General features: G+C 41.5%; 1 protein-coding gene across 3 annotated transcripts in view; it reads left to right on the forward strand.

The window, feature by feature from the left end:
• Positions 1–13,458, forward strand: part of SH2D4A (SH2 domain containing 4A) — an 82,607-nt gene that overhangs the window by 54,403 nt on the left and 14,746 nt on the right. For 2 of the 3 annotated variants that reach the window (XM_083175320.1, XM_083175329.1), the window contains exons 5-7: positions 731–814; positions 7,154–7,295; positions 11,828–12,032. In XM_083175320.1, coding sequence (XP_083031446.1) covers positions 731–814; positions 7,154–7,295; positions 11,828–12,032 — 431 coding nt within the window. The remainder of the gene's footprint in view (positions 1–730; positions 815–7,153; positions 7,296–11,827; positions 12,033–13,458) is intronic. The other variant, XM_083175338.1, reaches the window with a different exon arrangement.

Genomic DNA, 13,458 nt, shown 5'->3' on the forward strand with positions numbered 1-13,458 from the left:
TACACATGGTTAATTTTTGGCAGTACAGTACATGATTGTGGCTTGGAATTACAATTATGTGTAGGAGAAACCACAATCTGACCAGCTGGACATATTTTATCCAGATGTGAAGCTGGACCTCATATCTCTCAGGCTCATGTTTTACAGTTTTGTTTTCTCTGCTTATAATTACAAAAATACACTAAGGACCTTAGTCTGATCCACAGTCAGCAATGCGAATTTCGCCCGCCCCCCTCATGCAGCAAGGTCCCTGCATGCAATGCACAAACCCCGACCATCGGGGACAGAGCCATCAGGTCTGAATCGGCCCCAAAGTGCAGAGAATAAGTGCCACTGGAGACCTAGATCTGGGCATAAATTATAATTATTTTATTATGTAATAGACTTCATTTGTTCAGTGGAAAATACTTGCAGTAGGTCTTGTATAGCAGTTAAAATTGTGTATTGTAGATAAGAGAGCTTACTTGAGTAAGAACCTTATGCTAGCAGACCACAGTAACGATAATCCGCAGTTGTAGCTAAATAGTTGTGCCTCTTTTATTAGTATTCTGGATAATTAGGTATTACTGTATGTGAACTTTAAAACTTGATGTACAACTTCTGGGCCTTCCGGGTATCTTTACTTGTTTCAACTTCTGGGTGTGGGCTATTTGCATGTCTGGTTTGGTGGAAACAAATCAGGTAAGTCAAATATTTAATTTTAAATGGAATGCTCTGATTGAATTCCTAGTCTGCCCCAGAGACCCCAAAACCAAGATCAGTTGAAGATATACTGGCATCATCCGCAAGGCATTTTAAACAGAGTCAGCGGAAGGTAAGATCATTTGGATTGTTAGACTATCCTAATCTGGTGATGTTAGGCAAGAATTTTAATGAATAAGGGCCAGATTCTCTAAGCTTCAAAAGTGATACAATGGAGAGTGATAAACAGCCAGCCAATCAGCTCCTACCTGCCATGTCACAGACTGTGTTTAAAAAAATGTCAGACAGGAGCTGATTGGCTGGCTGTTTATCACTCTCCATTGTATCACTTTTGAAGCTTAGAGAATCTGGCCCTAAAAGTTTTATTTACTGTGGTTACTGACATTGGGCGTACACACTGGACTATATGCACACAATATTGTTAACAATATTGTCAATGTTGTTAACGTTAGATAGCTCAGTGTGGGCCCAACTCATGGGTATATTTACAAAAGAATAGTTTTTTGGTGATTATCCATTAGTTATGCAAATCCATCATTTGCTACAGGCAAAACCCATGTAAAAAACTGTCAAATGACAAACTTTAGAACATCAGACCATCCATCAATTTTACACATAGAGAAGAATAGTTTCTGCAGATTTACTAATGGACAGTTTAAAAATCGCCCCAAAACAAACTAAAAACAAATGATGCTAGTAAGTTTGTGAGCATCATTGCACAGATCACTATGATTTGTACAGGCTATGTTAGGTAGGAAATACTTGAAAAGTTTTAAAATGTCCAGCTCCAAACCTCTCCATCTGGATTGGTGAGAGAAAATAGTGCACATGGCATACCTTCCAACATGACTCAACTTCTGGACTTCCCTCTAAATTTATGATTACCATCACCTATTTTAAACAGGTTGTTAACATAGGTGTTTAACCAGAGGTAATGGTAATAATAAATGAAAAGGGGAGTCTAGGAATATATAATTCTCTCCCCCCTGTAGAGGGTCATGTTGGGAAGTATGTACAGTGTACATACAGATCATGGTCCAGTGACCCTATCTGTTTTTATATTTTACTAAGGCCATTGGATTGCCTACATGGACCGAAGATCAATATGCTATTGTGTTTATTTTTGTTTTGTCACTACGATATTTGCCTTACCTCATCTGCTTCAATTACTCAGTGTTCCTTTCTGGCAAGAAAAGTCCTTAATCTCTTGTTAATTGCTGCTAAACAATGTCAGATGGATCATGGGATTCTTTCAGAGAACTGCAAGATTACATTATGCATTGTTTACAAAGAAATGCAAAAATATTTATCTTGTTATATAAATCAGGTAGGAGGCCTAATGGGTCCTTCACACGGGGCGATTTTAGCCCATTTTGTAAGCGATCTGACTAGTTCGCTTAGAAAATGACCCACGTTGCTTAGTGTGTAGGGGCCATAGCGATGCATGGCCCCATGCATTGCTATCGCCGGGCGATTTGAGATCCTGCATGCAAAATAAATCTAGTTAGATTGCCAGTCAGGGCCAGTGGGAAGTGGGACAAAGGATCTACAGCAAAAAGATAGACAACCACTCCCGATGCTTCGGGCACGGTGCTTCGCTGCGCTCGGCACACTATTTTATTCTCACACCTCACCCTAGTGGATGGTAGGGCATGAAATACCACCTGTCGGCTAAAAAAACAGTGAAAAAACCCATGTCGACCCTGTGCAGCGCTGTGTGCTGAGCAATCTGAGTGATCTACATTGCTTAGATCGCTCAGCAGTGTCACCCTGTCTGTAGGCCCCTTTAGTCCTGTGCTGCTGATCTATATTAGAATAACAGATAGTGGTAGATGCTCAAATTAGTTCAGTAATACTTTTCAGGTGCATGCAAGGGAGGGGTTAATACTTGAATAGTGTTAGTAACCAATCTTGAACACTACATGATAATAGAATTCAGAGATATTGGTTACATATACCTGCGCAGGTGTATGAATAAACAGAGCGGAAGCAACAAACTTGAACATTACATGGCCTACGCTGCACAACAAAGGAAGGTCAAGTGTGACTTTATATTTAAAAGTAATAAAGGCTGAATTGTGTGAGGCATGTGGAGGAGGTGTGAAAGGAATATGGCGGTGGTCTACTGGATGTGAGGAGAGGAGTGAGAGGCATGTGGGGTGGCCTGATGAACATGTGGGGGAGGGGTGTGTGAGAGGTCTAATGGTCAGGTATGGTGTGCATGAGGGGGAGGTATCGTGGGCATGTGGAGGAGGTATGTGTGGAAGGTGTGAGGGGCATAGGGGGAGGGGTGTGTGGGAGGTGTAATGTGCAGGTATGGTGGGCATGAAGGAAGGGGGTTGATGGGTATGTGGAGGAGGAGGAGGTATGTTTGGAAGGTGTGAGGGGCATTTGTGGGAGGTGTGATGGGCATGAGGGGAGGTATGGTGGACATGTGAGGGAGATGTGATGGGAATGTGGGAAAGGTGTGAGAGGTATGTAGAAACGGTTTGGTAGGCTTGTAGGAGATGTCAGAGGGAAATGGAAGAGGTCTCATCAGCATGTAGGTGAGGTGTGAGAGCTAAGTTGGGAGGGCTGAGAAGCTTGTGTAAAGATTTGTGAAGTATGTGGGGAAGTCTGAAGGGCATGTGAAAAAAGTCTCTTAAGGTGCGTACACACGGGGGGAGATATATTGCTCAGCCATATATTGCTAGCAATATATGGCTGAGCAATATATTGCTCAGTTTCTCCTTTTCATCAGCGACCAGAGATGGTCGCTGATGAGAAGGAACCTCTGCCGGGGGAGCCGCAGAGGTAATCAGCTGGTCGCAGGATTAGAACGGGGCTGAAAACGGGAGCACGCACCCATCGATTTCAGCCCCTATCGCCCCCGTTTGTACGGGGCTTAAGTTGTCATTTTAAGGGCATAGGTTTAGTCGCCTAGTGATTTTTTTTAAAGTACATTTAGGCTCCAATACTTTAAGTAATGGGTGCATTTTGGGGCTAGGAGATCTGAGTTTCATTTTGCGGAATTGTGGGGCAAGGTGGAGGAATGTAGGATAGGTTGCAGCCTTTAGAAAGCTGTGATTGCCGCTTGAAAAAAACCTGGACATTTCTTACCAAATCTCTCACTTTATGAATAGCTCATCCTATTACATTTCACCCCTTGTGTTTTATTATTGCATATTGTATGATGGTGCTACAGGAAAATTAGTTAAAAAAAAAAATTGGGGGGAATTTTATTTTGCAAGCAAAAAGGTGTATTCACACTTTATTCTGGTTGAAATAAAACAGGGCCCCAGGTTTGACTAGAGGATGGAATATGAGGCCTTTATTCCATTAGGCCTGGTCTAGTTTTTAGTCACTGCCTGGAGGAAAATCATTGAGTACAACCTGAATAAAAGACAGTTGACCTTGTAATGAAGGAACTCTCTTGTTCTTATTCTGAGTGGCCTTAACACTTTATAATGCTTTTGTTCTTTGCTAAAAGCAGCTCCAGGCTAGTTGCACTATAGCAGCTGGAACATGTTTCCATTATTGACTGTTTTGTTGATGTTGACCTACAGTATGTCTACCTCAGGAGATGACCTTCTCATCTTACTACCTGAGCTCTTCACAGGATGTTGCTATTTAAAAACTATAATGTGTGTTCCTAATTCAAATAGAATATAATAGAAATTATATACCTATCATTCTTATACCCACACTCCTAACACCATGGGCATTAGCCCCTCTGCATCAGGACTGCTCATCTGGCCTCTTAGGGCTCATTTTTTGGTCTCCAGGTTTCTAGTTAACATTTTATAGATTACTGTTTAATGACTCTAATTAGATCAACCAATAAAACACATATTTCACCCTGAAAACACAAAGGTTTTCAGCAGGTGAAAATAAAATCCCTGATAAGTCAGCATTTACTGGACCTAATCATATAGCCCCCCTCCCCCGATGCTGCAATAAGTTTTAAAAAGGTTAGTGGAATGGAATGATAGGGGCCCATGTTTAGGAGTGTAGCCAGCACATAAGAAGGGGTGTTGTCAGTTACCGAGTTGGTTTGTCTAACCATTAGAGGGTACATAGAATGGGCCCCTTCATAAATATATAAATACTGCTAGTGCATTATCATGGGGAAATCCTTGTACCCCTGTATGGGTCTGCCTGATTCCAATTCTTATTCCATGATTTTATCATTTTCTGTCTAGAACTTAAATGGAGGAAGTATGCATATGTAGGTCATGCTTACATTTTACCCTAAGTTTCCTCTGACCACTCACCTGTCTGCATTGCTTTTTGGCTTACACCGTACGCTGTAGAAAGAGGTGCCTTACATATATTGTATGTAGATAGCTTTTTATTATGACATTCTTCTGTTGACTTGGGGTTAAACAAAGTATGTGTATAGTATGGCTTATTCATCTGATGCCTTCCACATTATATAATTAACATTTGTCTTCTACAAGGTAGATGTGTAGCCACCTAATTTACCTGCTGGAAGAGGTTTTTTACTGTAACAGATTTGGGTATAATCTGTATCCCTCTTTTTCTAGATGTTTTAATCCATATAACCCCCTGCCCCCCTCCCTCATCTTTACTTGCATAAGTTTATTATTATTCTGATATGTTATGTATGAACTATACGTTATACATACATGGTGGATGTATGGTCATAGTACTGTTCTCTGTCCAGATCCCCTCTGTCTGCTCTCTAGGAATACATGACATCAGTGGCGTAACAAGAATTTTAGCGCCCCCCCGCCGATATCGGCAGTGCCGCCCCCCCTCCCCTAGCCCTCCCACCCACCTTCCCAAGTGAGATTAAAACCCCCCTTATCCCTCCGCATGCCGCCGCCACCGCAGTCAGGGTCCTGGCTGCAGCGCATATCTTCTCCCGGCTCGGTCTCCTCCTGCAGTTCTATAATGACCATCAGAAAATGGCTGCCCCCTAAAAGCAGACAGTTTTTAAGGATGCTAGAGGAGGCCCGCACCTCCTCTAGCATCCCAAAAAACTGTCTGCTGTTAGGGGGCAGCCATTTTCTGATAGTTATTTTTCATTAGAAGTGAACTGCAGGAGGAGACGGAGCCTGGACAAAATCTGCGCTGCGGCCGGGACCCTGAATACGGCAGCGGCGGCATGCGGAGGGGTAAGGGGGCTGTGTAAGTTTACTTGGGTGGGTGGGAGGGCTAGTAACTATAGCCCTGCAGATCGGCGCCCACAGTCCCTCAGCGCCTCCCCGCCACCGCGGGGGCTGCGGGGCTATAGTTACGCCACTGCATGACATGTTACACAGTGTGGCTGATGATTGATCTTTATTGGTTATTTAGTCCTAAGGTCCTCGTAAAGGTGTGGATCATTTGGTCTACAGCAACTAGGTCGACAAGCATTGAGTTGACACCACTAGGTCGACAGGGTCATTATGCCGACACAAGCATTAGGTCGACATGGGCAAGGTCGACAGTCAGAAGGTCGACATGGGTTTTTCACAGTTTTTTTACCTGAATGTCAACATGGACAGAGTTTGAAGTGCAATGCATCCCCTTGCATCGCTCACTGCACTCACAATGCTTTGGGCACAATATTTTATTCTCCTACCACACCCTAGTAGATGGCAGGGCATGAAATCACGCCTGTCGGCTCAAAAAACAGAGAAAACCCCCATGTCGACATTTTTGACTTGTCAACCTAGACCCATGTCGATCTAGTGGTGTTGACCCAATGCTTGTCGACCTAGTTGCTGTAGACCATATCCCCCTCGTAATGGGCAGCTAGACTATTAACACCTCTTCGATTAATCCATGACGCTAGATTTGTTATCATTCCTAATAATGAAAACCATAAAAGGTCCTCCTTAACATAATTAGTTTTGCCCCTACCATTAACTGTTTTGAAACCATTAGATATCACTAATTTTCACTGTTAACTCCACTGTTTCACTGACTAAAGTAATGCCCTTAATCATTTATTAAAATATTGTACAAGCTGCTGTCCTGTGAAATTTAAAGAAAATTGGGTACTTGTGGGGTGTGCCCATATATTGAAGACTCTTGAGCATTAATGCTTGTGGTAGAACTAGTACATTTACAGTTAATATTTTACGTTCAATTTATGGGCATGTAATTCCTTTTATAACTGTATTGTATTAATGCAGATTACATCAATTACGTGTGAGGTTCTTGCCTCCTCAAGTAAATGTAGCTATATACTGCAATTACTATGCCCCTTGAATTGAGTTTTATTCACAGCCCTCATAGGGTTGTATACAAAAATCAGGAAATCCAGTGCAAGATTGTGCTGTGAGTGGGGCGACATCTGCTGCTGTTGCTGGCCCCCTTGTTCCCTGAATGCGTTAAACCCATTATTTTGTTTTTCTTGTTAAAATACAAAAAGGTAAAACTTCGTAAAGTATGTATTAAAATTGTAGTATTAAAATTTTGATGACCGTATGTAATTTGGTTTTTAAATATTTTATTGCAGAATAAATCTGTTGTAATCAAGGTACAAGCAAAAGAAACTGAAGCATTAGAAGAAAGAACACAAGAAATTTACATGAACTGGAAAGAATCTCAAGAAGTCAGACAGAAGTTGGAGAAGGATGATTCTGAATGGCAAGAATCATGTAAGTGTTCTTATTTTTACAAATGATAATAAAAATAATATTTTATTTGTCAAAGCAATAAACTATCAAAAAGCAAAGTAAACAATGGGTAAAATGAATTTATTTTAGGCAAATTCACAAAGATATCACAGCACAGCATAACTGTCATGGAAGTGTTTTCACAAGAAGTTAATAACAGAAAGCAGTACATTGCGTGTAAGTTAACCTAAGTATGGTAGGCAAACATTCCCCCCCCCCCCAAAAAAAAAAAAACAAGTAACCCCAAAAGAGGCCCAAAAATAAATAATACATTTAACAGCTTGTAGCGGACAAACAATTTGTTGGGTCATCCAATGAAATCTGTCTTCTACCACAAGGTAATGTATTTGGCGTTTTTAGAGTTATAGTAAAATAATTTATGAAACCCTCCCACAGCTGGAATAAAAGCTATGTTGGTATCTTAGAAATTTCTTTGCTTCCTCATAAATGACCAAACTCGCCATGCAACCATCAACAAGGATTCCTAATAATATCCCCAGATAATTCCTGTTTATAGGAATAAAGAAACACCAATAAATGTTGATAAAGTTTTCCCACACCTTTATACTTAATCAGTATAGATATCCATCCTATGTATCCAGTTTATACCTCAAAATGTCAGCATGGCTATACAATTTTAAATTAGGTTGACTCCACCATTAGCCTGGGCTTGTTGGAGCTTCAGCAAACCAATTCAAGAATGTTTAATTTCCAAATAAAGTCCTGAAATGTTTTGTGTAAAGACTGTAAGGTGTAGAGGAGCTTTAGAAAGGAGATATTTGTTACTAAATGTAGAAATATGGGGACAATTCACCAACCACCTCTGAATAAGTGGTTTCATATTAAGCTCCTTTAAGTCACCAATATGTTGTGGTAGTGTACTGTATTTCCTAAATGGAGGAGTGGTAGAGACCCATAGGACATGGTAGGAATGGTTAATATAAAATACTGAAACAAATAGAATAAATAATTTTTAAGGAAGAGAGAGATATTTGGGTCAGACAAGACATTTGGGATAATGAGAAGGATGAGGGTACGTTGTCAGCAGAGACCTAGTTTATGAAGGGACCTAGATAGTGTAAAGAGCTAGAATGGTTAAAACACGTGAAACTGGTTAGCTGTAGTGAACAGGGTGCCTTAAGGGAGCAGATGACCACTAGGCTCACCTGGTGGTGCCAGTAGTCCCATGGCGGTAGGTCCTTTCCTTGCCATGTTGACTAGGTACAGGGGCAACAGAATCACTCAATGGGCAGTATTCAATGAGGCTGATTCGCCATGTTTTATGGCGGTTTTGTGCTATTTTCGTGCTGTACGGCGATTTTTATTTTTTTTGTCTAAAACAGTGAATCACCCTATTCAATGACCAGATGGCGAATACATTTCAAGGTTTTTATCGCCATGATTCACCGAGTAGCAATCGCTATGTTTTTATGATGAAGTGGAATGTGAACTTTTAAAATAAAGTGTTTTTTTTTTTTTTTTACATTTGGAGTAAAAAAATCTGAATTTTATTCTGAGGAGGGGCATGCTATTTTTATTCATGTGCTGTAAGCACATGAATATATATTTAATTTTTAAAAAAATATATTTTTTTTTTAATTTTTTTTTTTTACACAGCAGCCAGCAGGGGGCCGGGAGCCAAGCCGCTCATTAGATATTCATATATTCACTGCACCCGATCATTACATATGCACGATCGGGTGTAGTGAATACCCGGTCCCCTGTTGGCTATCCCGGGGGGCAGCCTGTGCTGCCTGGCTCCCGGGGAGCCCACCTCCCCCCCACAAACGTTCTGGGGCAGGCAGGGAGACTTCCATCTCCCTGCCTGCCGCCGTCCTCAGGCTCCCTGCGGCATCGCCCGCAGGAGTTAAAATTCGCCGGTCAGGGGCAGTGAGCCCCTGACTCGTTGAATACTGGAGCCGGCGAGGCTCCGGAACGCGGCGGGCAGTGGCAAATGTGCAGCGAATCCTAAACAGGCTTCGCTGCACATCGTCAAAATTCTCATTGAATACTGCCCAAAGAGGCTGGAGGGAAGTGAGAACCCAGGTTGAAATTATAACAAGGTTTTGAGCAAAGTTGATGGCCATCTTTTCCCAAACTCCATTTACTTTAACCAGCTTTTCCAAACAGGCGTTTTTGTCCATTTGCCAGTGTTTTGGAGCAAATGTCTGATTGTCATTTGCTCCCATACATTACCAGATTTTACGTCCAACCAGCCATATTGGACAGATATATCTTTAGGTTTGTACCAGCATTAGAATGTCGATTTTATATATCGTTGCTTGTGCCCAGCGGTTACTTACCTGCTACCGACTTCTGCAGCATCTTGTTCCCCCTGGCTGCCACTTCCAGACCAGACTGCTGATGATTAACAAATAGCTGCACATCTCCCATTGTTTGGACCGGTTGTGTAGATCAGTGGTTCCCAACCCTGGTCCTCAAGTACCCCCAACAGTGCACGTTTTCCAGATCACCCAGCAGGTGCACAGATTATTCAGACACATTTTAAAAGATCCACAGGTGGAGCTAATTATGTCACTTGTGATTCTTTGTGGAGACCTGGAAAACGTGCACTGTTGGGGGTACTTGAGGACCAGGGTTGGGAACCACTGGTGTAGTCGAATGTAGATTGTATTCTGAAAGTTAAAGGTATATATCCAGGATGGGCTCCATTATAATTATGTCGATAACAGATTTTATAGAAAATAAACAGTAGCATAACACTATTACAATCAATGTATTCTGGACCTAAAAGCAATTATTATACAAGATAGTTTGAGTAGGTTTATTTCAGTGAATCGTATTGTTTGTAACCAGGCCACAGAGTCCCTGTGAAACAAAGGAACAGGTGTAGTTTATAGTAGAAACAGAATGTACCATGTGGTGCAATTTACATATTTTCTGTAGCTTAGGGCATGATTGATCATGCCACATACCTAAACCAAGTATGCTCCATCTGTAAACTGCTGTTAGATCCATATTACACTTAATCAAAATATGTGCACTCACCTAAACCTTTACAGATTAAAGTATTCGATACTTGTGTATTATCACAGCGCGATTTGAGGCTTTTCCCGGGCAGAGTGTACAATTTTAATATCGCGTCGCATCGCATGCCATTATAATGGCATGCGATGCGACGCGATTTCAATGTTTAATGCCCAGCCAGACCCGATTTTTAATTGTATCCCCACCCTGATGGGTAATAAGTATGTTAAATGCCACCCCACTATTAACGCCAACCCGAAGCGTGGAGAGCGTAGCGAGCCCGCGAGGGGCGGCAGTACGCGTCCTCCGACCTTTTCATACCCCCACTATCCAGGTCGGCGTGGAGTTGATTTTATATAGTGTGGTGAGCGCACCGAGCCCGAAGCGTTGCGAGCGGACGCGTAATACTTGTGAAGTTATGCGCTGCGCTCGCCACGCTTCGGGCTCGATACACTATATAAAATCAACTCCACGCCGACGTGGATAGTGGGGGTATGAAATGGTCGGAGGACGCGTACCGCCGCCCCTCACGGGCTTGCTGCACTTGCCACGCTTCGGGTTGGCGTTGATAGTGGGGTGGCGTTAATAATGGGGGAGCATTTAACATAGTCATTACCCATCATGGTGGGTGTGCAATCTAAAATCGGGTCTGGGGGCATTTAACATAGGAATTAGGCATCTGGGTGCATGTGCGACTTTAAATCGGTCGCATCGCATGCGATGCAAAGCGATTTTTTTTTTTTTGGTTGTACAATGACCTGCGATGGAAATCGAGGGCGCCGTGATAATACACAAGTACCAAGTATTCCCTTGACATGTCAAAATGATATTACTAGATTTACAGATTCTGACCCCCCCCCCCCTCCAGTCTGTAACCCAGTTGTTTGTGGGCAAGTAGCCCGGAACTAGCAATCCTAGAATGCTTTTTAAAATGCACCCTTCATGACTAAAACTTTTGTTGTGAGTTCTGCTCACAGATGTAAAGTCACATACACACTAGCAGACAGGGTCATGGCATTGGCAAGTGTGTATTGGGGGAAGGGAGTGGTGGCAAGTGGAGCGGCGACTATTATGCAGTTGCAGCAAGGCCGTCGTTGGTGAGGACCTCCCTTGTCTGAACAGGCAGGATGAGCACATGGGTCATTATTGATATTGAGCCCTTTCTGAACTATATTGTTCACAATATCTCCTAGTGTGTATGCTAAGCACAAGCAACAGGTGGTCACAAAAGCAGTATAACATGCTGTTACATCACAGGCTCTATGCACTGAAAAAGCGAGAAACCATATCATGCAACATCTGCTATTCTTGTAATGAGGAAAGATCTCAAATGAGTGACCTTATGTTCATAGTTAGTGTCGTAAATCATTTGATCTTCTTAGTCAATCATGAGAAATGTTATGCAATCTTGTCCACAGAATGTATTCCAAAGTGATAATGTATAAGGCGTTTGTTTGCGCTGAGGTTTTAACAACTGTTGTGTAACAAAGGAACAATAAATTCCTAACTTTATTTTATTTTTCCAGTAAGAAAGTCAAAAGCAGCTGATGAAAGGCGGCGGTCTATGGCCAAGCAGGCCAGGGATGACTACAAGCGGCTGTCAATGCAGGCTATAGAAAGGGGTAGTGTGGCTGAAAAGGCAAAAGGTTTTGGAACCGAAATTAAGCGACCCCCTCTACCACCAAAACCAAAGATAATTACTTCCGTAAACAGCAATTGTGCGATCAACAGGTATAAATGTGTTCCAAAAATATAAATCTGTAGCAAGTCGAGTAAGAGGCTTCTAAGCGTGCAGTCATCTCTGGAGAATATCATAAGTGTAATATATCTGTGCACCAGTCATTCAGCCCTATAGGCTTATCTGACCATAGTCTTTTAAGTCCCTGTTCATCCTGATGAAGATCTTTTGTTGACTGAAACAAAATGTATTGAGCCTTTATGCCCTTCTTCTCGTCTGGAGGGTTCCGTTCTCCCTGATCACTCAGATGTGGCCATACTGGATCGGCCATTAGAAATGTAAACCTTCTCTCCAGTACACTGGGAATCACTTTGGATAGCACTTTCATTTTGATGGTCACAGACATAAGTATTCTATTGTGGTTTCCCTTGTCTCCATTCTTGAATCCATATTAAGCATATATGGTGGTACAGTACGGAGATCTTGTGGACCCTAAAGATAAGCTTCCTAAAATGACTGTACTATAATGTCCCTCCTACTCCTTCTTTTAACAAATTACTATACCAGCCCGAACAACTGCCATTGGAAAGGCTGATCACTGTTTACATGAACAATTGCCCTACTCTTTTTTACGTTGTAAGAACACTAATGTTACACAGGACTGCGTTTTTTTGACCATATATTGTTACAATAAATGTATATCTGATTTACTGTAGTAACAGTGTTGAAGTACATAGGGATTTTTTATAGCTCTGATGTTTGTTTCATTATGCTGTTATGCTGCTGAGTGTTCGTTTTACAGTTTGACTTTGTTGCACATTCAATGTGCAGAGAAAGTTATGTTTTAAATAACTGCTAAATAAAAATAATGTTTTTAATGCACTATGAATCGCCCTCTTTTGTTGATGGTTTTTGCAGAATTTATATGTATTAATCTTAAACCCCATAGCTTTTATTTTTATTCATGGATAAATCTGTTGCTTGTTTATAAGATAACCATTCACTGGCTGGACTCAAGTCGCACAACAGAATTATTATTATTATTATTATTATTATTATTATTATTATTATCAGTTTGATGCCAAATTTGTCTTAGGTGTGGTTATTCCTCTCTTTGGTAGGGCAGCCAGGTCATTTTCTCCTTCATTGCAGTCTCGGCAGGTGACCTGGAACATAGGCAGGTGACTGTAATCTTCCACCTGCATTTACCTTCACACCTGATGATGATTACAGTTGGGTTTTATAGGATGTTTTATAGGTTGCATTATGGCTATTTTTAGGTCATACTGAATATGCTGCCAATAGCTAATTGGCATATGTTGGCTACAATATAACAGAATACAGTATGTGGCTAGATTAAGAATTATGCAGAAGTTATACAGACATTCCACAGAATAATGCATTTTATAATTCAAAATGTGTTTCTGAATAATTGCACTACACAGTGATATCCTTTATTGGCACCCTAAATATTTACCT

Source organism: Crinia signifera, chromosome 1 (genome assembly GCF_055691185.1).
Source record: "Crinia signifera chromosome 1, ASM5569118v1, whole genome shotgun sequence".
In the NCBI taxonomy this organism is placed as follows: domain Eukaryota; kingdom Metazoa; phylum Chordata; class Amphibia; order Anura; family Myobatrachidae; genus Crinia; species Crinia signifera.